At 38.4% G+C, this 27,717-nt stretch overlaps 1 protein-coding gene across 3 annotated transcripts in view; it reads left to right on the forward strand.

Annotated features, from left to right (window-relative positions):
* LOC130437387 (kelch-like protein 29) overlaps window positions 1-27,717 on the forward strand; it is a 40,349-nt gene that overhangs the window by 3,616 nt on the left and 9,016 nt on the right. For 2 of the 3 annotated variants that reach the window (XM_056768759.1, XM_056768758.1), the window contains exons 2-10: window positions 4,877-5,131; window positions 7,273-7,405; window positions 8,584-8,985; window positions 11,619-11,757; window positions 15,393-15,589; window positions 17,242-17,501; window positions 23,806-24,004; window positions 25,692-25,874; window positions 27,135-27,315. In XM_056768759.1, coding sequence (XP_056624737.1) covers window positions 4,889-5,131; window positions 7,273-7,405; window positions 8,584-8,985; window positions 11,619-11,757; window positions 15,393-15,589; window positions 17,242-17,501; window positions 23,806-24,004; window positions 25,692-25,874; window positions 27,135-27,315 — 1,937 coding nt within the window. In that variant the 5' untranslated portion in view covers window positions 4,877-4,888. Of the gene's footprint in view, window positions 1-2,373; window positions 2,498-4,876; window positions 5,132-7,272; window positions 7,406-8,583; window positions 8,986-11,618; window positions 11,758-15,392; window positions 15,590-17,241; window positions 17,502-23,805; window positions 24,005-25,691; window positions 25,875-27,134; window positions 27,316-27,717 lie in introns of those variants that run through there. The other variant, XM_056768760.1, reaches the window with a different exon arrangement.

Raw genomic sequence — 27,717 nt, forward strand, 5'->3', positions numbered from 1 at the left:
GACGTTCTTAATATGAATAAAATGCCCCAGAAAAATATAATATAAAATTGAATAAAACGTGTCTCTACTGTAGCTGATGTTTCCTGAATGAGCAGTTTGACCCAGCTAAAGCTTGTTCATGTTAAGTATATGTCAATACATAATGTTCTCTTGTGCTTGCAATTGCAATTGAGATAATAAATGTTCTCCCTTTTATGTAAACAAGTACATATTTCTAAAAAAAATTCTTGTTTTTGTAGGCTTTGTACTCATCTTTAGACATTTTAACTATGCAATGTGCTAAGTATCTTTTTTTAAGTATACAGGGCATGTTTATTGGGTTAAATTTTATCTGTAAAAAATGTAGGGGGCCCAGAAATTTTGGTTTCCATAGGGCCCAGAATTTCTGCCGGCACCCCTGATGACACGTGTTGATAAACTCGTGAGTTTTGCGTTCAAGGTAATCTTTCAGGCTGGTTTGGCTTCAGTTGACTCCTCTGATATCAAAGAACTTCTGAATGTTTTCAGATCCCTCAGTGTGATGTTGAATAAATGCTGTAAAATTGATTATAATAAATTACTCAACATCGCACAACTTATTTTGCACTTATCATCAAATATTTCTTCAGTGATTTATGTATTTTTCATGAAACGAGATTGTCTTCAAATATCAGTAAACGTTGTTGAATTCAGTCTGATCAGATGATTGTTGTCAGATTTCCTGTGGTTGCTTTTCACAAATCAGTTGTAAGAGTCGTTTGCATGTGCGTCTGCACGAATGCGTGTGCACATCAGAGTCGTTCACATGTCTTGTGTTTCTCTATAACCTTCACGTGAGAGTGTTGTGTTCTTCTGTTACACATGATGAACACAGCAGAACGTTATTCTACTCTGATGAATCTGTGGAACGACACATCCTGTAAATGATGAAATGTGATATGAAGAGTTTGGATCCAAAATGAGAACTGTTTTTAAAATGTTTTAAAAATCATGTTTTTTATTATGTTATCATGTTTTTATTGTGTTAGTTAGCTGTATTTTTTGAGTTATCATGGCTTTAATCAAAACAAACCAGCGGTAGTTTGATATTTATTGGAATGCACAATGAAAAAACATGATTTTTTAACAATTTGGAACCAAACTCATATTAATCATATTAATAATTCATATACTGAATGGTTTCTGCTTTGTTTTATTTATTGGTGTTGTGTTGGTCTTGAAAGGGTTAATGTGTAAACCTCTCATGACCTCTGACTGACCTCAGCGCAATGACATCATACTGCCAACCATCAGCACATGATTCCTGCACTACAGCTTTTAACATGGATTGTTAGGCTGGGTCTCGATTCTGATGTTTCGATTCGATTCCGATTCACAAGCTCAAGTAAATGATTATAGATTTAAGTCCTATAGTCCTATAGGTATTTCTGAAAAAGATCAATAAACATAAGATTACAATGGTGAATTAAAAAAGAAATGAAGAGCCACAAACCTGTATATCAAACTTTATTTTGGGGTACACTTGGGTATATTGAAACAGAACAACCTTGATCAAAGAGGCTCAGTTATTTTACATCCAAGATATAACAAACAAAATTGCAGAAAATTTGATAAATTATAAATAAATGATATAGATAAAGAGAGGCTGCAATCACATGAACCGCTGCTTTTAAGTGAAGGTGATGTTAAATTCGATGACACACACGCATCTGCCATGTTTATTGAGGAATGGATGAAAGATTTGCTCCCTGTTGTAACCTCCACCCGCTTTTTTTAAAACAAAAGTGACATCTAGTGTATATTGGATCGACGGCATTTAAAGAAAAAACAATTATTATTTTTTGCCCGGCCCTGATAAATTGATTGAATAACACGCATATGATAATCTGTGTTATTGGGCCCTATTGGACACCCGGCGCAATGCGGCGCAGCGCAAGTGTTTTTGCTAGTTTCAGCCCGACGCAGATCTAATCCGAATTCCACCGTATAAATTGCGAATCTCCCATGGGGCGACTGCAACTGGCTTTTATAGGGACCGACCGTTTTCCCGACGTTAAACTAGCAAAAGTGGATTCGGACACTCTCTGAGTGCACCTGCGCTTTAGTCCATGAGCTTAGATGGTGAAGATGGGGCCCACAGTGTTGATGTTCAGCAGTAGAGAAGCTGATAAACATTGGCTTCGTATTTGTTTGTACTGCTCAACATATTGAGAGAATGCGATCTCTGTTTTTTATTTTAAATAGAAGCTCCATTGCTTTGACTCGGATGTCTAAAGTGGGATAAATAATAATATGACATTAAAAGAAATAACACTTGGAGCAGATTAATATGACATCAGATGTCAGGTGCATGCATGAGGTTAGACAGATCGCTTCTCTCGTTCCTCCCGTCAGGTTTCATGTGTGTGAACAGTTTTCAGTGGTTGATCCTGTCCGTCAGGTTTACAAGACGTAAAGAAACTCATTTGATATAAAGTGTTGATCACACACAGCAGCTTGACGACACTCTTCAGAGCTCGTAAGATATTTTGATATCATTTTCATGTTTTAATGCGTGTGTGTGCAACTCATAATTTGCGTCTTTACACTTCTGCTCTCTGCTTTCAAAGAAAACATTTAAATAGAAACTAGTTTTGTTCAACATTGTTGTGTGTCTGTGTGCAGTTGAGTGTCAAGTGTTGAACATGCTTTATAAGAGCGATTTTCTTTTTATCATGATGGAATCTGTGTTAAATATAGAACTGAAGCATTTCTTCTAGAGGTCTCGGACTGTTTGTTATTTTTATTACTTAGACACACGTACAGTCATAAAGCTTGCGTGATCTTGTGCTCTCAGGTCCACATTTATAAACGCTCAGATCAGATTTCTGCAGCGAGTGATATTTTATACCGTAACACAATCTCTGACCTCAAGACATGATTCCTGAACGCTGAACTTCAGCTTCATCTCACACGTTCATCAGGTCAGCAGGTTTACGGTGTATCATAAACTGATACGTGGTATTTGTTGATTGATATGTATGATATGATGAGTATTAACGTGGTAGTCTGCTGGAATCATTGTAATTCTTAAAGTCCCAGTGAAATAAAAAATGACAATGCCTTTTTGTTCATGAAATTATATGTAATAGTTTATCAATGTGGGTCGTTCTCTTTTTCAAATTGGTGTGCTCTCATTATCTTAGTTAAAATCTGAAAATGCACTTCCTTCCTGTAATGTCTATCCATCTTAAATGATGTATGTTAGACGGCTTGGGCGGAGCATCCATTAACTCCTCCCCTTCAACTGTCAGTCTGCTGCCTGTTCCATTTAAAAATGCAACGGCTGTTTTTATACATGCAATAAAATCACAGAACAAGACGGATGCCATGCCCACTATTTTTTTCTTTACAAATTACATTATATTCGGAAATTCGTCAAAATACGAATGTAAAAACGATTTCAACTTCCGGTTCACGTGGACTTTAAAGAAGTAAATCTTGTAGTTGTGTATTTTTTGGAGGAATTGATTAGGGATGCACCGATATGTACATTTTGTCCGATAAAGAAAACCGATAATAATTTAAAGTTTGAAGCCAAAAATCTATATATTGGCCGATATACAACATCTTAATATTATATAACATTTCCTGAGACTGAAACAAAAGTCAAAAAGTGGACAAATGCTTTTATATCACTGCAGAAAACAAAGTGACCATTAGTTCTCTTTTTTTCCTGAAAATCATATGCCAAGCCTACTTTACACTAGTTAAAGATTCTTTAACTTTTAATGAACAAATCCTAGATGTTCTTCCAGAGCGACTGACAGAAAGACAGCAGTGATCTGTGTTTTAACAGTGAGCAGCTTAAGTGGTTTACCGGTGGAGTGGTTGATTTGGAAAGGTGCTAACTTTAGCCTGCTGGCACTGACATTATAATCCCACCCTCTGTGCTACGCCGTCTAAAGCGACACCTCCTCAAAGCACATGAATGTATTTTGTAAATCTAACTTTTTTCAAACTACATCCATTTAATTCTTCTGGAAGCATGTACATACCTGTCCAAAAGAAAGAGAGCAACCATGGTATCATCTTTCAGACCCTTTGCCTGCTGGAGCTCCATCGTGTAAAGATGAACGGATGTTAATTCCAGTTTTTCCTGTTTCATGATACAGACGTTTTTTCGTCACTGCTTCTTCAAAAACTGACTTTCGTTTTGTAGACTTAATTGTTGTCAGTTCGAGGGAAAGTTTGATTGTTGCTGATTGTCCAGTCACAGCATTCGGCCAGAACGTTTTGATTGGGCGAACGTTTTTTGGTAATACACCTTTCACAGACGATATATAATTCTAAACATATATAATACTATACCAACATGACAAAAATGTTTCTCGACAGGATCACCTATTCTGCCTTTAAACTCTTTCTCTCTCTCTCTCTCTGTCTCTTTAGTGCGACTGTAGGTTTTTTAAAGCTGATGTTGTAATAAAGCTTTAGTGAGCAGCTGTGGCTGATGCTGTGTTCTTGCCAGAGACTCACATTGTACTTATTTTCTTCTTTCTTTCCTGCTGTTGTCGTGCTTCATCATCATCATCATCATCCCATGTGATCACAGACAGTGAGAGAGAGCGAGAGAGAGAGAGCAGATATATTTACACCTTTACATCTGAAGAAACATGGTGTATATGAGCCAATAAACATCTGAAAACACATTTCTGTTTTCTCTTGAGTTCTGTCTCATATTTATGGTCTCATAAATGTTTTTGTGAGGTGATCAGTCTGTATTGCGCGATAAGTCGATAAATTGACTATCGTGACAGGCCTAATCCTATCTGTTCTTATAAATTGACCCTTTTACCTTTAAGTGCTTCTGTAGTTTAATATCAGTCTACATAAGATGTGTTTTTATTGTTTTGAGGTTGTTCCTGTCATGATGTCTCGGTATCATCAGCGGTTCGAACGGGATTTGCGGAGCACATGTGAGCGCAGAGCTGCATGTGCGGTGAAGAGCAGCTGTGCAGGAGCGGTTAACGGATGCTTCTCTTCGGTCTCCAGCATCAGTAACAATCGTCCAGGTCTCCTCCCGCTGCCCATCATCCCCTCACTGCTGACCTCGCCCGTCCCCAGCAGCACACCTCACACTGATCTAACCTGCACCACCTCCGTCACCAAGGTAACGTCTCTTATGAGGTTAACGTGTGCTTATAACTCTAACCCGTGATCATATGTTTTCATGTTGGACAGAATGTGTGAGCTGCTGTTTTATAAACTGTTATTTATACTTTACCCATTCATTAAATTTGCTCACCCTGTAAAAATGTATTTTTTCTGATGAACATTTGTACAGCACCTTGGTCAGTGTAATGCTGAATTTAAATGTGCTTTTTAAATAAATGTACTTACTTACTGTAGAAAGGTTAAATAAAAGGAAGGAAGGAGACGGGTACCGGAAGACATTTAAACATTTAATAAAGCAATAACAGCCGGCGGCCCCTCACGGCCGACCGCCGGCTAACAAAACAATAAATACAAATACAAACATGTTTGGGCCCTGGTCCTCTCTCTTCGAAGGTCCGGTCGCTCGTTCTCTTATATGCTCCCGATCGCCTACGTGATTCGAGACCGGTGCGCGCACATGTCTCGAACCTCAGTCTCGCCCCGCCTGCTCCACTACACTTACTTACTTACCATGACAACAAAAAGTACCATTGAGCAGGATAAATATTGAGTTTAATGAAATTCAAATTACTGGTACAATCTGAATGGTTTGGATTAACTCCAAAAAGTTTAGTCAACTTTACTTAATATTTCTTTTGTTCACACAATCAAATCATTAATTTTAGAAACTACTCAACATATTTGCATGGAACCACTTATTTATCTAAATCCAATTAATATGTTTTTTGAGTATAGATGTGAATCCTCTCCCTAAAATGATGTCAGTGGTTGAATGAAAACCTTTTTTCAGGACTGTCATTAAAGGTGAATTTCTTCAATAGAATCGATGCTTTGTTGATTTCTGTTTTTCTGAATGTTTCTTGAAGGTCACGCGTTGTTCAGGACCTTTTCTTGCATGTATTGTGTTTGTTGTGTCCGATATCCCTGCAGACAGATCTGTGTGATGTCAGAGAGAAGTCCTCATACGATCAATAAAGTGATGAAGATTTGCAAACATCTCGAGTCAGAAGCAATAGATGCATGCGTATTTAAATGTGCTTTTTAAATAAATGTACTTACTTACTGTAGAAAGGTTAAATAAAAGGAAGGAAGGAGACGGGTACCGGAAGACATTTAAACATTTAATAAAGCAATAACAGCCGGCGGCCCCTCACGGCCGACCGCCGGCTAACAAAACAATAAATACAAATACAAACATGTTTGGGCCCTGGTCCTCTCTCTTCGAAGGTCCGGTCGCTCGTTCTCTTATATGCTCCCGATCGCCTACGTGATTCGAGACCGGTGCGCACACATGTCATGTTTGTGCTCTGAGCTTCTTTATTACCGTAAATATTATGGGCTTCATGTAAGTAAGAAAGCGCGCTGTGAAGACTGCATATGAAATGATCCGTCACATTGTGAGGAGGTCGAGGTCGCATGTCTCGAGTCCAAAATCAATTCTGCTGAACCACTCAAACGGGTCCGTTTATCTCATTCACATTCAGAAGAAAAGATCATCTCACTCGAAAGTGCTTCAGATGATTTAAAGCTCATTTTTGTAAATGAAAGCTCATGTTTTATTTTAGTGTTCTGCAGAGGAAAGAAACTTGAAATGACATGAGGATGAATAAACCATGAAAGAATTCTCCTGTTTGGCTGAACTATTTCTTTATAGTCAAATTTCAATCTTGTTATCAGTCTGAATACCTTTATTATAATGAAGTATGATTTGTTCGTTTAAATACTGCTGTTTTGGTCTAAATTTAAGGTTTGTACTGATTTTAACAACTGAACTGCGTATAATAAATCCAGTGGTGATCGTCTCTGTCTTGTGAGAAATGTGTCCGTGGTTTTGTGTTCATACAATTGAAGTCAATAGAGATGTATGATTATCAACATTCTTCAAAATATCTTCTTTTGTGTTGTGAAGAAGAAAAGAGGCACTTCTTGTTGGTCATGGTTTGCAGATAAGAATGATCTGGCGCGGTGTTCTTTATATAGATGTGAGTGTTAAACTGCTGTTCCTGCATTATTGATGTTTTAATCTGGAAGAGCTGAATGGAGAATGAACACAGGGAAATAACGTGTTTAATGGGCTGTAAATGTAGACGTCATTACAGGTGATCTGTTTACTTGACACGGTCTTCTTGAACACAGGTCTCTGTTCAACCGTTAGGAGAAGCACAAACTCAGGGTCCCGTCCGCTGGGGACGGACGCCTGTTAACCAATTTACACCCTGGGACACGGACGAGCCGCCTGCCAAACAAATGAGAGAGAAAGACATCACAGGTAACAAACACTCCTAGAACACTAAACCAACGGCAGGAGGTAATCAACGGAAGCGATCGAGCCGCCATCTTGGATATGCCCAACTGACAGAGAGCGCCATTGACTTTCACTCCAAACGACCTTCTAAAATAAGCAGTTCTTCAGTTTTCTTATTATGCGCACGACTCGTTTTTAATCCACATGTGTTCAAATGACTTATTACTGCTAGGAAATAGTCGCAATTATTTCAGATAGGCGCAATTATTATTTTTCGGTTACGTTCGCATGACATTTCTTCATCATTTGAGTTGTGTCAGATTTGTACTTGTAAGTGATTCCTCACATCACAGTTTTATGCTATGTTCACTCTATAGGGGATAGTTATTAACCAAATTTTCACATTTCTTAATGTATCTATCCTTTATTAATTGAATAAATGTATTGTAATTAATTATTATAATTAACCTTTAAACAAACAATTCATTGTTTAATAGATAATTAATCAATGTTATAACTGTGACGGCCCTAGTTACTTCTGATGTTTTTTTCCAATGTATTTTGGGCAGAAAAGCGATGTAAAGATGTGTGTATATGTCTAGATAATAAAGCACCATGACATAAAGAACATAATCAACCTGTATTTTGATTTCAGAATAAGCTCGTTTGTCATAGGTTGAGGTGTCATATTTGAGAAGATTCGCATTTCGCGTCCTGCTCGTGCATGTCCGTTATTTTAAATGTAGACAAGAAAATAGGGAGCGACGCGTCGGCGCCGCATCGAGATGGAAATAGTTCAACTTTTCAGAGAGCCGCGAGTGCACCGTGCATTATCTACGCTACTCCAATGAAAGCGAATTTAACCCACTCTATATCTAATAAGACGGGAAAATTCCCGACTTTAAATAATGAAACATTTACATGCTTCAGACATTTGGGTTGTGAGACTTCAGATATAAAAATGGGGACTGGAAAGTTACTGTTTTATCGATTTTTTTTATTTAATAGGCCGTTTGGGCATACCAAAATGGTGGCGCGGTAGCTTCAGTGTAATGACGTCATGAGCAATCCACTCATTTATATAGATAAGTGGATCTGATGCCAGGTCATAGAAAAAGCAACAATGTTCTGGAAACTTAAATAAAAATGGCTGAAACACTAAAGAGAGTATACAGTAGTGTTGTGTGTTTGTGTGTGTTCAGCTGTGTCACTGTGGCCTCCTCCGGCGGTCAGTCAGGCCACTCTTCTGTCTCACGCGTATGCTGTTCCACGCGCTCCGGCGTACAGTCAGGGCACGAGTGTCCAAGCACACATCACCCCCCCTCATCCGCATATGCCTCATCAGTACCAGCTGCCACAGCACACCTCACACACGCTCCTCAACCATCACAGCCAAACCCTGCCCGCCGCGCCCGCTGTCTGCCAGATCACACACCCCGTGCCCAACGGTCACCTCACACATCCCATGGTGCACTCTGCCACCACCAGCTCATCGCCGCTGACCAACGGCCAGCAGAACCCTCGAGAGACGTCCGGCGGGCTGCAGATGCTGAGGACGGTTGGATCAGGGAAATATGAGTTCACGGACCGCTGGCACCCCAAAGGTAAACCGCACACAACACGCCATCTGTTTCATAATCGGTTCAGAAAGTTTTCTATGGAGTTCTAATGTTTCGTTGCGACGGCGGTAAAGCAATTACCATTCCTTTCTTCAGGCCGCACCAGCGGATGATGTTGAATACATTTATTACCTCACAGACGTTCACTTTCAATAAAACCCTCCATTCATCCACACCTACACGAGCACACAGTGTTTTCCTGTGATTTGAGGAATCCAGCTGTGATCTAAGAGAGCGTGTGTGCGATCAGATACATTTACTGAGAGAAATCATTTCCAAATCGATGGGAAGCTCATGTAAATACAGTGTAAATGAAATTCACTTCATACATCAACACCGCAGAGAGAAAGACAACCGCTCATTCACTAAGAATAGTTTATTATAAATGTGCAACTTAACACACTCTTTAAAGAAAAGGGAAAAATAATATATACATTTATATACATAATATATATCTATAAATTATTGAAAAATAAAAAAAATGAAATTTCATTTTTTTATTGTGATTTCCAATTTATATGAATCAAACTGCAGTTTATTTTTTAAGCCCCAATAACTCAATAAAACTCAATAAAAACAAGATGACATTTGAGTTATCTCATTTTGGAAACAAACTCTTTATATATAATCGGACAGGGTTTTTAGGAAAGGTAAGGGTGTCTGTAAAAGAAGAAATGTTTAGCGGTATTTCTAGTCTATTATTAAAATTTATGACACTGACCAAGTGAAGTTCTTTGCAGAACAACTTTTTTTTTTTTTTTTTTACTCCTCTCAGATTCTGCGGGATCATCTTCACTTCTTCATATTCACTTTATATTAACATTTCATTTATTCCTTGTGCTGTTCATGTAATTCACGCGAGTTCTGATCTGAGATTATTAGATCATTATAGATTGTTTAGAAACACACTGAACATTGTTGTTGACATTGTCATATTTACATATTGAGCATAATGTTTCTATATTTTTTGGGACTAATCATGTTTTATCTTCTTATAGTATGTTCTCTTGTAAAAGATAAAGCGGTGCATTGTGTGATGTTAATCACTAAAGACACATTGGGTGTTTTTATTTTAAGATTGATGTGATATTGTGTCTTTTTAACGTCTGAATCATCGGTCACACTGTTGAGTGAGTATTAATCTTCTGAAGTTGACGGAACGTGTAATCACTGTGAGGCATGATGGGAAATAAGATGAAGTTTATACATTATAGATGTTTTCAGATGACATGAACAGCGGCTCATTATTGAATATTGTCACGTCAGAGAGTGTAGAGGTGTTATGTGGGGGCAAGCAGGTGTTTTAACCCTTATCAGGTCTTCATTTGGGGTGTCTTTGCAACAGAATGTAATTTTGTTAGAGAATAATAATAAAATGTAAACAATTTTTTTCTCTCTGTTTATTAATGTTTTTGCTTCACATTTTTGGAAGATTTGTTATATTTTATATAAATAAATTATAAAATAAAATTGTAATAGGTTTTTATACAAAACAGCATATTCACTTTATAAAAGACCCACATTTCTAACTTAAATTTTGGAGGGTAACATGGATAATTTGGCATAGTTTAGTGTAAGATTTTTGCCCATCTTTTGGAAAATGTGGTTTTAAAAGTGAAAAATTATCACTTTTACTAGTAGAACAGAGATCCACTATTTGTGTGCTATTAGACCAACTGAATGATATCTTTTCACAAGTTATAGATTTTTATTTTGTACTTATTGTAGATTAGATTAATACATATTATGACATCACAATTTTAACAAAAAAAATTTGTCAAGGTTTAGCATATTTTCTTATGCTTTTTTTCAGTACCGTTGAATTATGATTAGAATCAAACATGAACAAGATGTAACAAAGATAAAAGTCTTTAGGGTTAATCATTTATTTCAATCATCTTTTTCCATATAATTCTACAAATTTAATCTAAATATTAGTTACTAACTGAGAACTATGTGTCTGTGCTTCATTGTTTTGCCTCATTCTTTTATCTCTCTCTAACATAAAATCAAGATATCATTCAAATACATTTTTTTATTTGTAGATCTAGAAAGAGTTGACCACTGTACAAGCTTTCATGCCATTTGGACAAAGAAGACATATTTTATTTTAGCAAACGTCATTTATGGGTCAAAAAGATCCAGAGGACCTCATAAGGGTTAATATCATCCAGACTATATAAAGATGTGTGCAGTTTTTAAAAACACTTTTATTTCAAACCTTCTTAAGAGTTCAGATGAAAAGAGTGCTGTGATCTAGGTTTCCCAGTCATTCACAGATCTTTTGTACTGAATGAACTGAAGCTTTATTCTCTTTTTCTGCTCACAAAGACCTCTCTCCGTCTCCGTCTCTACATACATTTGTGACCTGTAGGTGCAGATCTACTGCCAGATCAACATGATTCAACACGGTTTAAATACATTTATACACAACACAAGGAAAAACATACAGAATGATTTACACCGAAAAGCAAAGGAGATCACTCACTCACTTTCTACATCCTCCGAATCTTTCACAGCAAACAAATGATTTCCCGATCTGCTGTATTTCTGTCTTAAAACTGCCGAAAAAACCCATAAAGACTGTTACTGTTTGTTTTCTTTCTCTTGTCCTACAGAGATGTTGAAGGAACTGAATCAGCAGCGGCGAGACAAAGAGTTTACAGACCTGAAAATAATTGTTGAAGGAAAAGAGTTTGAAGTCCATCAAAATGTTCTCGCTTCCTGCAGCTTGTATTTCAAGGACGTGGTGAAAAGGTTTGATCTTCAGCTCTTTTCATAGGCCTCCGTCTTTCTTCTCTTGCAGGTGTGAAGATTGTGCCGGTGGTTTCTGTCACAGGGCCAGTAGCCATTCACACGCCTCGCCCGCTCCGACACTTTCATCTTCATTTAGAAAGCATTTGAATGGGTGCAGAAGTTCCATGACTGGGGTGTTTTTCTTTGTTAATGTGTTTGGTTTATTTGAGAATGTTCTGGATGAGCCGCTGTCATTGTGTCCGCATCTCAGTGAAGATCTGCACCGCACGCTTTCTGTTTCTCACTCAGGGTTTTCTTTCAGAAGACTTTCAGCTGTTCAGTGTTTTACTGCATCTTCACCTCATGCGCTCTGAATAATGTTTATATTTTCACAAATCATGTTCTTTATTATGTTATCGTGCTTTTATTGTGTAAGCTTTTTGGGGGTGGGGAATTATGGCATAAATGAAAACAAACCAACTGCAGTTTGCTTGATATGATGGGAATGCAGAATAAAAATACATCCCCTAAAGAAGCGGCACACAAGATTCACCTGTGCGAAAAGCACTTTTGATCACATGTGAAATGTGTGTTTTTGGAATATTTTTGTCTGAATCCCATGTAAAACCCCTGGGCTCGCATGTAAAAACCCTTGGGATCACATGTGCAAACATGTATGTTGCATCCCATGGGTTTGACATTGGAATTCACATGGGTTTCACACAAAAATATTCCCAAAACAAACTTGATGTGATCACGTCTTTTCTGTAAGGGATGATTTTTGAGTTCTCTCAATTTGGAACCAAACTCTTCAGATGACCTTCACAATCACTACAAACAAAATCACATTTCCTAGATATTCAAAATGATTACAGGACATTATCTTTTGATTATAAATATAAAATATTATATGTATTGAACGAATTTTTGGCAGATATTTGTGTTCGCTAAATTATAGATCGGTAGAAAGAAACGAAGTGTTTGGCTTTGAATCATTGCATCAGAAGCTGTGGAACATAAAGAAGAAATGTGTAACAAATGGATTTCATTCGGTGTGTTTTCATGTGCGATAAGCTGTAAGGTTTTCACATCACTGTACAGTACATCATCATTCATCTCTTATAAGAGGTGTGTGAGCGTTTGATGGTGAATGTGAGTTCAGGTCGGCTTGAGTCGAGCACCAGCAATGAAAAGTGCATTAGGAGCAATAACACACAGCGGAGATCTCGCTCTCTTCTCACTGAAGCAGAAAATGTGCTGATACACCTCACAAACATATTTCTGTGTGTGTGTCAATGGAGAATATCATCTCAGTTGTCCAGAGAACACAGAAGAGATGTTTCTCTTGATATTTTTTCTTTCTCTGTCTCATCAACATTCTAATGCTTGACTAGACCTTTTCTTTCTTGATTATTTCTCCTCCTGCACTGAAGCCTGACAGCAATAAACTTTTGCATTTTTGATTTCTTTTCAGGAACAACACTCTTGTTTTTCAGCCACCTCAAGAGACGTCGCGTCAGTCTGTTTCTTCTCATACACACACACTCAGTGTAATATTTAATAATATTCATACACAGGCGGTGCTCAACTTTGTTTTAACAGTAAATCTATGGCCCAGTCATGGAAATCAATCCCATCATTCCCTGTAGGATGGCTGCTGGCTCCCTGTGCCTGAAACCCATCATTCATTACCTCCCTGCTTACATCATCCTGTCTGTCTGACTCTCTTTATTTCTGTCTCTCTGTCTGACTCTCTTTCTATCTGTCTGATTCTCTTTGTCTGTCTGTCTGTCTGTGACTGTTTGTCTGTCTGACTCTCTATGTCTGTCTGTCTGTCTCTGTCTTTTTGTCTGTCTGACTCTGTCTGTCTGTCTGTTTGTCTGTCTGACTCTGTCTGTCTGTCTGACTCTGTCTGTCTGTCTGTCTGTCTGTCTGTCTGTCTGTCTGTTTGTCTGTCTGACTCTGTCTGTCTGCCTGAATCACTCTTTGTCTGATTCCTTCTCTCTGTCATTCTGTCTGACTCTTTCTGTCTCTCTGTGACTGTCTGTCTGCCTGACACTCTCTCTGTCTGATTCTGTCTGACTCTCTCTCTCTGTCTGTCTCTCTGTCCTTCTGTCTGACTCTCTCTCTCTGTCTGACTCTCTCTCTCTGTCTGTCTCTCTGTCCTTCTGTCTGACTCTCTCTCTCTGTCTGACTCTCTCTCTCTGTCTTTCTGTCTGATTCTGACTCTCTTTGTCTGATTCTGACTCTCTGTCTGTTGGACTCTCTGTATGTCTGACTCTCTGACTCTCTCTGTCTGTCTGTCTGACTGACTCTCTCTCTCTGTCTGTCTCTCTGTCTGTCTGTCTGACTGACTCTCTCTCTCTGTCTGTCTCTCTGTCTTTCAGTCTGATTCTGACTCTCTTTGTCTGATTCTGACTCTCTGTCTGTTTGACTCTCTGTCTGTTTGACTCTCTGTCTGTTTGACTCTCTGTCTGTTTGACTCTCTGTCTGTTTAACTCTCTGTTTGTCTGACTCTCTGACTCTTTCTGTCTGTCTGTCTGTCTCTGTCTGTGACTGTCTGTCTTTCTGACTCTTTCTCTCTGTCTGACTCTTTCTGTCTGTTTGACCCTGTCTGTGTGTGACTGTCTGACTCTCTCTCTCTCTGTCTGATTCTTTCTCTCTCTCTGTCTGATTCTTTCTCTCTCTCTGTCTGATTCTTTATCTCTCTCTGTCGGTTTCTTTCTCTCTTTCTGTCTGTCTGTCTGTCTTTCTGTCTGATTCTGTCTCACTTTGTCTGTCGGACTCTCTCTGTCTTTTGTATCACTCTCACTCTGTCTGTCTTTGTCTCTGTCTGTGTCTCTCAGTCTTTCTCTGTTCATCTGTCTTCACATGTTAAATGTGTCATGTTGCACTATATCATCACACACAGTCTTGTCTTTCTATATTTTGAATCATTTAAAAGGTGAAGTGTACACGTTTCAATGTTAATATACATGTTTCTGTTTAAATGGAACAACAACACCTGTAAAATCTAACTGTATGTTCGGGTACACATTAACAAGTAAACTGCCCTTGAGAGCCTTTAGTGTTGCACATTCAAAATAAACATAAAGTTATCCAGAATAAGAAATCTGTCAAAATCAAAAGAAAAAAAAACATTCGGTCCAGCAAAGACACTTTAACATGAGCAGAGAGTCACTTTCATCAGCAGCTTGATAAGAAAATGAAAACCTCAGCACTAAAGGTGAATAAAATCTTGTTATTTCTGCAGTTTTCTTTGCAGTGACACACTTCACCTTTAATAAAAGTGTTCTGCTCAGTGTTTATGTGAAGAAAACATTGATGTTTCATCATCTCTCTCTCTCTCTCTCTCTCTCTCTCTCTCTCTCAGACGGATGTTTTGTATATACAGTAAATGTATAGTGGCTCACTTCAGTTTTAAAGGAAAAGTTCACATCAATTTTGTGTTATGTTTTACTCACCCACATGACGTTCAACATGTTTTAAGACCTCCCGGTGTCTTCAGAAAACAATAAATATATTTTAACACTGAATGTGTTGAGCTGCTGGTCAGTGCTTCACAATGACTCTCATGTTTCTTCATGGACAATTATATTTTACATCATGGTTGATGTGCATGAGAGAGATATAATGTTGTCTGTGTTGTGTTACAGGTTATGGGTGGAGAACCGAAGCGGTGAGAAGATGGAGTTGACGTTGAGTAATATCAGCGCTGATGTTCTCGAGCTTCTGTTGGAGTTTGTTTACACCGGATCTCTCATTATCGACTCGGCCAACGCCAAAACTCTCCTGGAGGCCGCCAACAAGTTTCAGTTCAACACTTTCTGTAGAGTCTGTGTGTCTTTTCTCGGTGAGTTTCATGTTCTCCAGACTCATTAAGAGCCGCTATTACAATGTCCTTATAATGAAATTTCATGCGGTGTGTAGTGTTGCTGTGTGTGAATGTGAACCGTCTGAAGAGTTGTAAAGCCGAAAGTGAACGAATAACAAAGTTTTTGGCTTGAGAAAAAATGAGTCGACTCTGAATCGAGTCGTCTGTCGTTCTAATTTCAGTTCCGTGTCAGATTTCCATCACTCGGTGTAATGCCCACCTACATTCCATTTGCAATTGACCTATCACAGCAGACTAGACCATCTGACCAATCAGATCAGAGTAGGCTGACAGAAAGGAGGGGCTTAGACAGATTAATCACCGAACGAATCATTTGAGAGTCAGTCAAAAACTGAGGAAATAATAACTACCTATTATTAGAATATTAAAGTGTTTTAACAACGTGTATAAATAAACCAAAGCAGGACATTAGAAATCACAAAATATGAACACATTTGTCAGATTGAGTTTGAATATGTGTTGTTTGGTCATGGTGACAGTGTCAGGGTGTAGATTTCAGTGATGTTCATTCAGTCTGTACCTCACACACTTCCTCTCTAAAGAGACTCAAGCTTGTGTTGTGTTGATTGACAGCTGTTCCACACACACACAATGTTCTTCATTACAGCTCTCATGATCTGTTGGGTTTGTGCAGAGATGTGAAGTCACTTATGAGTTTCAGATCAATATATTACTGAACGGATTGATCAGTTGCTCACGTGTATATCGGTTTGACTGAATCAAGAGTGAATCTTTTAAATGATAGATGATTTATTTTCACCATAAGTGTAAGCGCTCGCCTGAAATGAGAGTATATAAAGTGTTTCGTGACAGTCATGAATTATGCGCATTCAGATTTGCTGTAGATGGAAATGAAGGTGAATAATGAGTTTGGCTTTGTCTGGTTTGGCAGCTTTGACAGATTTGTTTTTTTTTATTCTCAAGTGTCTCTTCCCATAAACCCCTGAGATCTGGAGCTTATTAATCTATCAGCACCTCGACATTCAGATCTCCCTCTACACAAACATGCACATCAGTGACACAAAACCAGTCTTAAGTAGCACGGGAAAGACAAAAATACATTGTATGGGTCAAATTGATAGATTTTTATACATAAAAACTTTATTTTTTGTGAGTGGATGGCCTGCTACAGCACCCCTGATTAACAACTTCAAAGGCAATTTTCTCAATATTTTGTTTTTTTTGCTCCCCCAGATTCCAGAGTTTTAAACTGTTGTATCTCCGCCATATATTGTCTTATCCTAACAACCCATACATCTATAGATAGCTTTATTATGTAGCTGTCGGATGATGTAAAAATCTCAACTTCGAAAAATTGATCCTAAAGACTGGTTTTGTTGTCCAGGGTCACATCTGTCCTTACAGATTTTCTTATTATCTCAGATAAATCGTCAGATGATCAAATCATCATTTATTCTCTATTGTGTGGTTGTAAGCATGAGTGGAACACAGTGAAACACAACAGAAGATATTTGATATTTAATGGATGTGTGAGCTCAGCTCGCTGTCCTGCTGGCTCTTGAGATATCATTCAGCTTTTCCTCGGCAACACTTGGATAAATGTAATCTTATTGATGGCTTTTACAGTTCGTGTGTGTGTGTGTTTGTAGAGAAACAGTTAACAGCCGCTAACTGTCTCGGGGTTCTGGCGATGGCGGAGGCGATGCAGTGCACAGAACTTCACAACATGGCCAAAGCTTTCGCTCTTCAGAACTTCCCTGAGGTGGCTGCTCAAGACGAGATCCTCAACATTTCTAAAGAAGATCTGACGAGCTACATGTCCAATGACCGTCTGAACACTAAAGCTGAAGAGCTGGTGTACGAGACCCTCATCAAATGGATTAAAAAAGACCCCGACAGCAGAGACCAGGTGAGAAACCACAGCCACGTCATTCATTATGTTCATAAATTCATATTTCCAATTGCTTTACATCATTCTGAATGTTTACCCACGACTGAAACCTCATCTCCTGTCTGTCTGAAGCTCCTGTCGTTGTAGTGTCAGTGAATGTGTCTGGATGGATTTTTCATGAACATCAAAAAGTTTTTTTTTTTTTCTCTTTGAGGAAAACTTCTCTCTGTCCTGAGAATCGCTCTTCACTTCTTCACTCATGTTCATGTGTCTGGGAAAGAATCCTGTAATACAGAAGATGTTGTGCTCATCACAATGTTTTTTTTATTTTTACGTTTTAAAAGAAAATATCAGAGGAATGCAAACAACAGTGTTTGTGAGAGTGTATGATGTCTGATATTTCACTGGTCGAGTATGACACTTACATTTCTTAAACATCTTGTCTGGGTTTATACAAAACGTAATTATATCAAATATAAGTGTGTTCTATAAAAGATGTGTCAGGAAATGCCAGGGACATCATCAGCCATCCAGCAGGTGTAAATATGACATGAGCTCAGTGCACTAGTGATTCAGCAGTAGATGATGATGATGATGACACGTGTTGTTTTGACTTTGATTGACATGTTTAACATTCAGGGTTTTAGGGTGGTGGCATCCTTATCTTGTAAACACACGCATGTGTAGACCTTCAGTACCTTTAAGTGGCGTACTTTATGTATTGAACCATAAAAATTAAATGAAAATTACAATTATTACGTTATATAATAAATTACTTTTATTCAAGCAAACAGAAATGTTTTTATATCAAATAAAGCTTTTCACGCTTTTCAACTAACATTTCAGTCCACGATAGATAGCCAACTAAATGAACCAGTCGTAATACATTAGCAAAGCTCATTCACAACCTGGCATTCTCTGAATGGTTCACTGATCTTTTTATATTCGCTAGTGACTGAAAAGTGTCAACAGTTCAAACGAACCGGTTCAAATGAGTCATTTGTTTGCGAGTCGTTCTGATCGCAATGTGGGTTCATACTGACGAACTCGCTGTGTCCAGTTTTTGGACGAGAGACTGAGGCGGCACAAATTTTGACAGAGTCGTCCGCCTCCAGTTTTTCTATGCAGGAAAAACCCTGACATCGGTTTACTTATTGAAACGTGACGGGATTAAATTTGTTCGTTTTAAATCCGACTGTAGATGAGATTTGACCCGCTGCTAGAGTGCTGGAGATTGATGCCGTGACCTGATGTTTATTGTTTGTCCATCGAGGAAATCAATGTGAACTCGGGCAGAAATGAACTTCTCTCTCCTCTGAGCTTTAGTCAATGAACTCACATATATAGAACCCTTCTCTTTTGTTATCACACTCTGTTCATCTGCCCGTCTCTCTCTTCTTTCTTTCGGAGTGTTATCGAAGTGTTTTTCTGCTGGTTAACGGACCGCTGCTGTATATAAATCAAGCGTTTCACAGTTTTGCTCGTGGGCTCGGTTCGACGGCTCTAAATCTGAAAATGTTTGTGTGTTATTATGTAAGTGAAGAGAGATTTATTCTCTAAAGTCTTGATCATCTGAAAAGAGCCTCCGGCTGTTGGAGAACGTACAGTAGCTGAAAATAATAGTGTTGCCGTCTGTTTCTCTGAACTCATCACTGTTTTATGACTTCATCAGTTTGTAGATTCATATCATTCAGTTTTTAAATACAGATTCAGTAAACCCACGGTCTTACGTTGTGATGTCATAAAAACACCTTTAAAACAATATTGTGACTTTTTAGAATATTTTTTATATTTATAATGAAGTCTTGAGGGGGATTTGTGTTTATTTTTGACTGTCTGTAGGGACTCTCTCTCTCTCTCTCTCTCTGTCTCTCTGTCTTTCTCTCTCTATCTCTCTCTCTCTCTCTCTCTCTCTCTCTCTCTCTCTCTCTCTGTCTCTCTCTCTGTCTCTCGGTCTCTGGTTTACAGTTGCTGAGTGTTGTGACGCGAGGCTGTTTTCACAGGTCATTTTTCACAGCGAGTTGGAGACGTTTGCTTTATCTCCACACACAGACGTGCCGCTGTCTGCTGTGCCAAATATTCCACACACACACACACACACACACAGAGAGAGAGAGAGAGAGAGAGAGAGAGGGAGAAAGAGAAAGAGAGAGAGAGAGAGAGAGAGAGAGAGAGAGAGAGAGAAAGAGAGAGAGAGAGAGAGAGAGAGAGAGAGAGAGAGAAAGAGAGAGAGAGAGAAGTGTTTCTGGACATGTTTAATCTGTCTTCTTCTCAGTCCTGCACTTCTCCACATCCATCAAAGCTCGCTCGCAGCGGCCTGCTGTCCCGTCGCAAGAATAAACCCTCCGTGTGCGTCTCCTTATCTAATGTATTTTTAATGCCTGCTTGAGTTTGAGTGTGTGCCAGTGTGTGTGTGTGTGTGTGTGTGTGGTTGTCTCTCTCTCTCCTGCACAATTTTCACTTTTTCATTTCGTTACCAAACTGTCGCCCTCCGGCACAGAAACAACGCACATACCGGGAAACTTTTCCGAATTTCACTTTCTATTAGCATCTGTTCCTGGATTCTCTCTGAGAGCGACTGCACTTCTTGATTTATGACTCTGACAGACGCATTTTATATTTACAAGCAGCAGAATAAACATCGCAGATTTCATTCTGGCATGTAGCATCTTGCCCAGGGGACTGTTGTTTATTCTATGACTTGATAATGTGAAGAAGGCGGCGAGCGTGAAATGAAATATTAGCGAGATTAGCCGAATGTCAGTTGTCTGCTGGGCTTTCTGCAGCTTCTTGTTGCTTTCTGTTCTGTTCGGTTCTGTTCTTCATCACTTTTTTATTACTCTTCCAGCAATTCAGTCCTGCGTAGCCCAATGTTTGACCATCTGCATATCCCATCTGATCCAATACACCACAGCTGTACAGAAAACACTCAAAATCATCAGAAAATGCGTTTTCAGAGAATTCTGAGCACAACACACACGTCTGCTTTTAGATCTGTAGTGACCGTCGGCATATTTACCAGTGCAACCTTTACTTTATGAGGCTTTCGTTGAGAAATGTTTGACAGTTTTGTGAAACTGTGGCTCTCGATGAGGTCACACGCTAATTTACATATTTGTGACGTCATCACATAGTTTTAATACTTTGTTCAAGACGCCTCTGAAGTGGGATATTTCCCAACAATAACGCGAAAGTAACATCTGGACAGTGTTGAGTAAATTCCTCTGAAAAGTAATGAGTTACTAGTTACATATTCAATAGTGTAATTAAATCACTGTACAAATGACTCTCTCCATAAAGTATTTAATGACTTATTACTAATGACTTTCTATATCCTACATCAGCCTTGATCAGTTCAGTGATTCAAGGGAAGACATGAAAGGCTTATTTAATTCATATAAATAAATAATAAGTAACAATAAAAATTGTTTTTATTAACTGACTAAAGTATACAAATGTGAGAGGGACACATTAAAGCATACATTTTAAAGTTATAATCATTTCCACTATTGAATATATGACTCAGAATTTAGATCAATTACATCAGAAGTACCTGTAGTTAATTTACAGAAAAATCTGATTAATCCCTTAATCTACTTTTCAAGAGGAAAGTAAATGGAAATACAGTAACAAATTACTTAGTAACTGGTAACACCCAACACTGCTTCTGGATTTACTAACATTAAAGTTTTCCTGTAGCTCAGTGGTAAGAGCATTGTGTTAACAACGCAAGGTTGTGGGTTCGATCCCAGGGGATTGCACATACCTACGTAAAATGTATAGGATAAAGCAATGTAAATCACTTTGGATTAAAGCATCTGCCAAATGCATACATGTAAATGTAAAGGTATTTAATGTTTGAAATGATTTAGTAGCATTAAAACATTACAAGTATCATTTAACGTTTAAAGAGTACCGTTCCATGAATTATTTCAAGTTTGAAGTGGGAATTTTCTAATTTCCGAGAGCGTGTGAAGGCAGCAAAAGTCGCATCTTCAGACGCATTTCGATTTTACTCTCTGAACATTACATACAGCATATTGCCCAATAAAGCCCTTGTCATTGAAATATTTTCTGTTGTCAGTTCTGTTTTATAACAAAGACACATCGTCTGATAAAATCACACTCACACCTTAAAGAGCCGAAGCCAGGACATCAGCATTAGCCGCTACCCTTCTAGACTAAAGGTTGTAGGCTTTCCGTGCAGAGTATTTGGCTCTTCCCTGCCGTCAGACTCTCGCTCACAGATGTGTCTCTGAGAGGGCTAACCCAACTGGGGAAGTAGCCTACTGATGACATTTTCCCAATGAATGAACAGTTTATCCAAAAAAACGCTAGGTTTTCGTTAGAACAAGTCACTAAATCTAGTGAAAGAGTTGCAAATTTAGCAACAATGGCTGGACAAATTATGGAAACTGTAGTCATGGTGGGGAGGACCTTTGAAGTGGCGGCCCGTAGCGGAAATACTGACAGAATATTTGGCCAAGTGTAAAATGAAATCTCAGAACAGATTCATCTATCAGCCCTTCCAGAGGATTTATTCAAATCTTAAATAAAGGAAGAAGTCAACAGGTTAGCATTATAACATGACCCACACATCAGCCGCAGTTCTCATGAAAAAATGAGAGCGAGAATAAGATGTTCAGTGTGTGAATGTGGTGGTGATGATATTACTGTAGAGCGAGCGAGTGATGAGTTGGATTCTCACATCATTCTGTTGAATCTTGTCTGTAATCAACAGGGATTTCTCTGACATCACTGGAAACACCTTTTCACATCCCGCTTCTCATTTATTTCATTGGTTGTCATACAGTGAGCGATGTGGAGCTTCAAGCTGAAATGGCAGATTGATAAAGTGAATGTGAATGAATGATGCACATCTCTCCAGTTCACCAGAGACTCCAAGTCAAATGTCACCGGTATCTCGGCTAACGTCTTCAGTCCACCAGAAGACTCGAGTGTGTGTGACGGAATAAAGATGAATGAATACATCATCATTCTCATCATATGTGTGACCAAATCAAACGTGTTTAGTTTAGTTGATTTATTTTTATAGCACCTTTAATACAACTTAAAATTGACGAAAGTGCTTTACAAGACATAATGAAACAACTGAATCCAACGCAAGTAAAATAAAATAAAAAATACAAATATACTAAAACATAAAAGCATAATTTTTACATGATCAGTGATGCATTTAAAAATACTCAGAAATTACATTTTCACAACATTTTCAATAAGAATGTTTGTAAGGGGCGATTCACATTCACACGTGAGCTGCGCTGCTTTCTCTTGTCAAATGACAAATGAAACGCGGCATTCTGAAAAGTTTAAATGTTTCTCAATGCGGAAAAATGTGCGGGGTTTGTAGATGAGACATTCTTTAATACTTTTTGTAATCTCAGAAGAAGTTAGAACTGGTGTTTCGCAGCACAGGTGTGTTGCTGTGCAGTTGTTGAGGTGTTGCGCGTGATCTCTTGATAGTTTAGAAAAAGTCATCGGAGAGTTCATCAGAATTGTGTTAAGTTGTAAATCACTTGTTCCCTCTACAGTTGAAGAGTGTTTGTTGTGTGTTTATAATTGTGGTGATGTGGATAAAGACCTCGCCGGAGATGCTGCGGCATCAGGAGCGTTTCCGTGTTGGAAAAGATCTCCATGGCAACCGCTCACTGTTGACCATGTAGGAGAATGGAAATTTGGAGTGAATCTCTGGTGTGTCAAGCTGCTCTGTCATCAAACAAATACAGTCATAAAATCTGTTTTTATTACTACACAACTGCTGCTGAGACCACATGTTGGATAGAAACAGAATTCTTAACTGTATCCAGCTCTTCTTTTCTCACTGTTCAGATTCTAAATGAACTCTTCTTATGTTTTGTTCATTCTTTATATTCTGGTTCAGGACTCTTAATTTTTTTTTAGTCCCTGTGAACCGGAAGTTTCGATCATTTTAACTTTCGCATTTTTATTTGAGCATTGTGTGTAAAATGTGTGTATAAATATGACTTGTCTGGTTTTCTGTCAGAGTGCTGATAAACTCTTAAAGTTTAATTTCATGTGTCGGATTCTCATTTGATTTGCGAGGTTTTTGATGTGATGTGTGTCATAGATTTCTGTGACAGAATCAGTTTATTTCTGTCAGTTTTTCCATCACCTGATTGTGTCAGAAAACTGCTTTTTCTACAACATATACAATTACTGTAAATCTTTAGTCTTAAATACCTTATTCTTTATGTAAAGTGTTTTGTTTTGAAGTTGTTCATGAAGTTCATTGGTTTATTATTAAGTTTATTTCTCTCTCTCTTTCTGTGTGTGTTTGCAGCACGTGTCTGAGCTGTTGGCTGTGGTTCGTCTTCCGTTTATTCACCCGAGTTATCTGTTGAATGTTGTGGATAATGAAGAGTTGATCAAATCTTCAGAAGCGTGCAGAGATCTGGTCAATGAAGCCAAACGTTATCACATGCTGCCTCACGCCCGTCAGGACATGCAGACGCCCAGAACTCGCCCTCGACTCTCTGCGGGTATGTCACCATAAACATCTGCAACATCTGACATTATGACATGAAACATGTACACTTTGTGTCATCAGATTCCGTCTCATTCTCCTCCATACAGTATCTGATATTTCACATCATCATTCACTTAAATCAGTTTGTTTTCTTGCGTTTAATTTAATGTTGTGCTCTACTGACTGATGTACAGAAAGTACAGAACTGTACTGACCAATCGTGTGTGCCTGCGCGTCTCTCTCTCTCTCTCTCTCTCTCTCTCTTTAATGTCACAGTCAGTAGAGAAGAAGTGAAGACAGCAGGGTTTCATCGTGAACTCATCACACAATAACACACAACACTGAACACATACTGAGATTAACAAACACACTGTTGTCTGATGCTGATTTTGTCATATAATCACTTATTAAATCCGTTAAACACTTCAAGATTATAAGAGAAGCATAAAGAACGTAAACAAATACAAATACACAACATGACCTGCTTCAGGGGTTATTTTTGCAAACAAATCTTTCTTTTTAGTGACATGAACTCTATGTGTGATGTAGATATTCATTCCTGAGACTTCACTAATATCATTATCAATGCATTAAAGTCTCAGTATAGTCTCTTCACTTCATTCTCTGTCTGTCTTCAGTTTATAACATCTTTAAATGGAATAGATTTCTGCCATAGAATGAAATCCTCATTCATTTTTACACGTTGGTTTGTGAAGGTCTCATATTTCTTTACTTTGTCCCTGAAGTGAACATTGACATTTCATTTTGTGTCTTCACAAAAGCTCGACCCGTCCTGCCCCCCACGAGTCACTGCTATTATTTAAGGACAATGTATGTATGATGAATTTTAATGTGGATGATAAGATCATGTTTGCTTCTGTCCGCTCACACAGAGGATCTGAACAGAAAGAGAATAATCTCATTCTTTCTCCTTGTGAATCTGGACTCTGTATTCTTTAAATAGAAGAAATCTACTTTAAAAAATGGTCATTTTTACTAGCGCTGTTATTTCTTTACTTTCTACAAATACATATCTTCACAATACACATTCTTTAAATCTTATCTTGAAACAATTTCACATAAAAAATTTAATTTGACTTTGCAAATGATTTTTGGAACAAAATATCATGCCTTATTTTTTCTGCTTACAAGAAGCTTTTTATTCTTGATATAGTTCATGTATTGTTTTTGGGAGACAGTGTGGATGAGTGTGGTATAGCTCATAACTCTTTGTGGTGTATTTCATCTTATTGTGCCAAATATTTTCATTTTTTTATGACTTCGCTTGATAGGAAAGCTATGAAAAAATTCATCAGACACCACTTTGTGTATTTGTTTGTTGTTTTGTGATTGTAATAGGAAAGTCTTTCTTGTCCATGCACTCAAACAAATACCATGGTAAAAGTAGTAAAGTCTTGGTTAATCTGTGGTAGCCATGCTTTAACTATGTGCTTTTAAATGTTATTCTCTCTCTCTCTCGCGCTCTCTCTCGCTCTCTCTCTCTCGCTCGCTCTCTCTCTCTCTCTCTCTCTCTCTCCCCCTCGCTCTCTCTCCCTCCCTCTATCTCTCTCTCCCTCTCTCTCTCTCTCTCTCTCTCTCTCTTTCTCTCTCCCTCCCTCCCTCCCTCCCTCTATCTCTCCCTATCTCTCCCTCGCTCTCTCTCCCTCCCTCTATCTCTCTTTCTCTCTCTCTGTGTGCAGGTGTTGTGGAGGTGATCGTGCTGGTTGGAGGTCGGCAGGGGGTCGGTATGAACCAGCGTTCGCTGACAGCCGTCACTTGCTTTAACCCTCAGAACAACAAGTGGTACCCGCTGGCCAGTCTGCCGTTCTACAACCGCGAGTTCTTCTCCGTCATTTCAGCGGGGGATAATATTTACCTGTCAGGTGATCAAACTCACAGCGGGTCACTTTTTGATTTAGCAGCTCGCGCTCACAGACACACGACACTGACTTCTTCAGCTGTGAACAGAACAGAGCCCTTGAACAATCCATCATGATGAAATCAACATCCGAGCAGATCAAAGAGACTCTAACGGTGATGTGTTACGGGTCTATCATGTTGAGTGACGACCGCTGTGTTCACGATACATCTGAAGTACACACTATAGATAAAGGGATAAACTACTAAACTACTAAAACTACTACTTAAAGAAGTAGTTCCCTTTCAAAATAAATGTTCATGATCATTTACTCACCCTCATGTCATCCATGATGTTTATGTATTTGTTTCTTTACTGGAAAAGAAGTTTTTGATGAAAACTTTCCAGGATTTTTCTCCATATAGTGACTTCAATGGACTCCAAACGCTTGAATGTTAAAATGACAGTTTCAGTGCAGCTTCAAAAGACTTTAAACCATACCAGACCATGAATAAAGGTCTTATCTAGTGAAACCATCGCTCATTAAAGAAAAACAATATGCTTTATAAACACAAGCTCTGTTCTGCGATTCAAGTTCATGACTTCAGGTAATACGTTATTGCGTTGAAGAGGTCACGCTTGACGTAGGCAGAAGTACAGAGTCAGTGTTTATAAGATGAATGTGCAAGTTTTCAACGTAATTATGTTTTTTGTGAAGTCATGAACGCACATGATTTTTTTTTTTTAAATGAACGATGGTTTTACTAGATAAGACCTTTATTCATGGTCTGATCTGGTTTAAAGTCTTTTGAAGCTGCACTGAAACTGTCATTTTCACATTCAAGCGTTTGGAGTCCATTGAAGTCACTATATGGAGAAAAATCCTGGAATGTTTTCATCAAAAACCTTCATTTCTTTTCCAGTAAAGAAAAAAAAAAAACATATTGGATGATGGGGGGGTGAGTTAATTATCATAAACATTTATTTTGAAAGTGAACTACTCCTTTAAGGGGCGATTCACATTTTGTGTCTTTTGTGCGCGCACGTTCGTTATTTTAAATGTAGACACGTGGCATGCAACATTTTTCTAGTCTCTACGGCGCCACATCGAGATGGAAATAGTTCAACTTTGACTAGAGAAAACAGCGTGGCTGGCGTTTTCCGGACGGTTTTAGACGCAAAATGTGAATCGCCCCTAATGCAGCACATGGAATCAAGTCATGGTTACAGATACACAAATATATAGATTCAGTAAACAATTTTATGTTTTTTGCTCCCGCTGTAGGTGGCACAGAATCTGGAGTGACGCTGGCAGACGTCTGGTGTTACACGTCTCTGTTGGATAACTGGAATCTGGTGTCACGGATGACGGTGCCGCGGTGTCGACACAATAGCGTGGTGCATGACGGCAAACTTTACACCATCGGAGGACTCGGAGTGTCTGGAAACCTGGAGAATGTGGAAAGGTACCAGCCAACAATCTAATGTGTAATGTTTTGTGTACAGACGTGTGTTTCTGTGCTGCTGCTGCTGCTGGTCTGATGATTGAATCTCTGATGTATTTTACAGTCACATGACTGTGATGCATTCAGAGTCCATCGAGACTACAGGAATAATCCATCACTTCACACACATTCACTTTAATAGACACACACAATGTGAAACTATAAGACACGATGAACATATATCAACATACACGGAACAGAAGTTTATAACAGATGTTTGTCCTGATTTGCATAATTAGCATAATAATTACCTCTGGTTTGGTTTCTTTTCACATAACTTCACAAAAATAAATATTGACAATAATTATTGACGTTTGAATAGAATAAAAACAAATGTGTGGACAAATTACTTCATAAGCTGTC

This window comes from Triplophysa dalaica, chromosome 15, assembly GCF_015846415.1.
Source record: "Triplophysa dalaica isolate WHDGS20190420 chromosome 15, ASM1584641v1, whole genome shotgun sequence".
Lineage (NCBI taxonomy): Eukaryota > Metazoa > Chordata > Actinopteri > Cypriniformes > Nemacheilidae > Triplophysa > Triplophysa dalaica.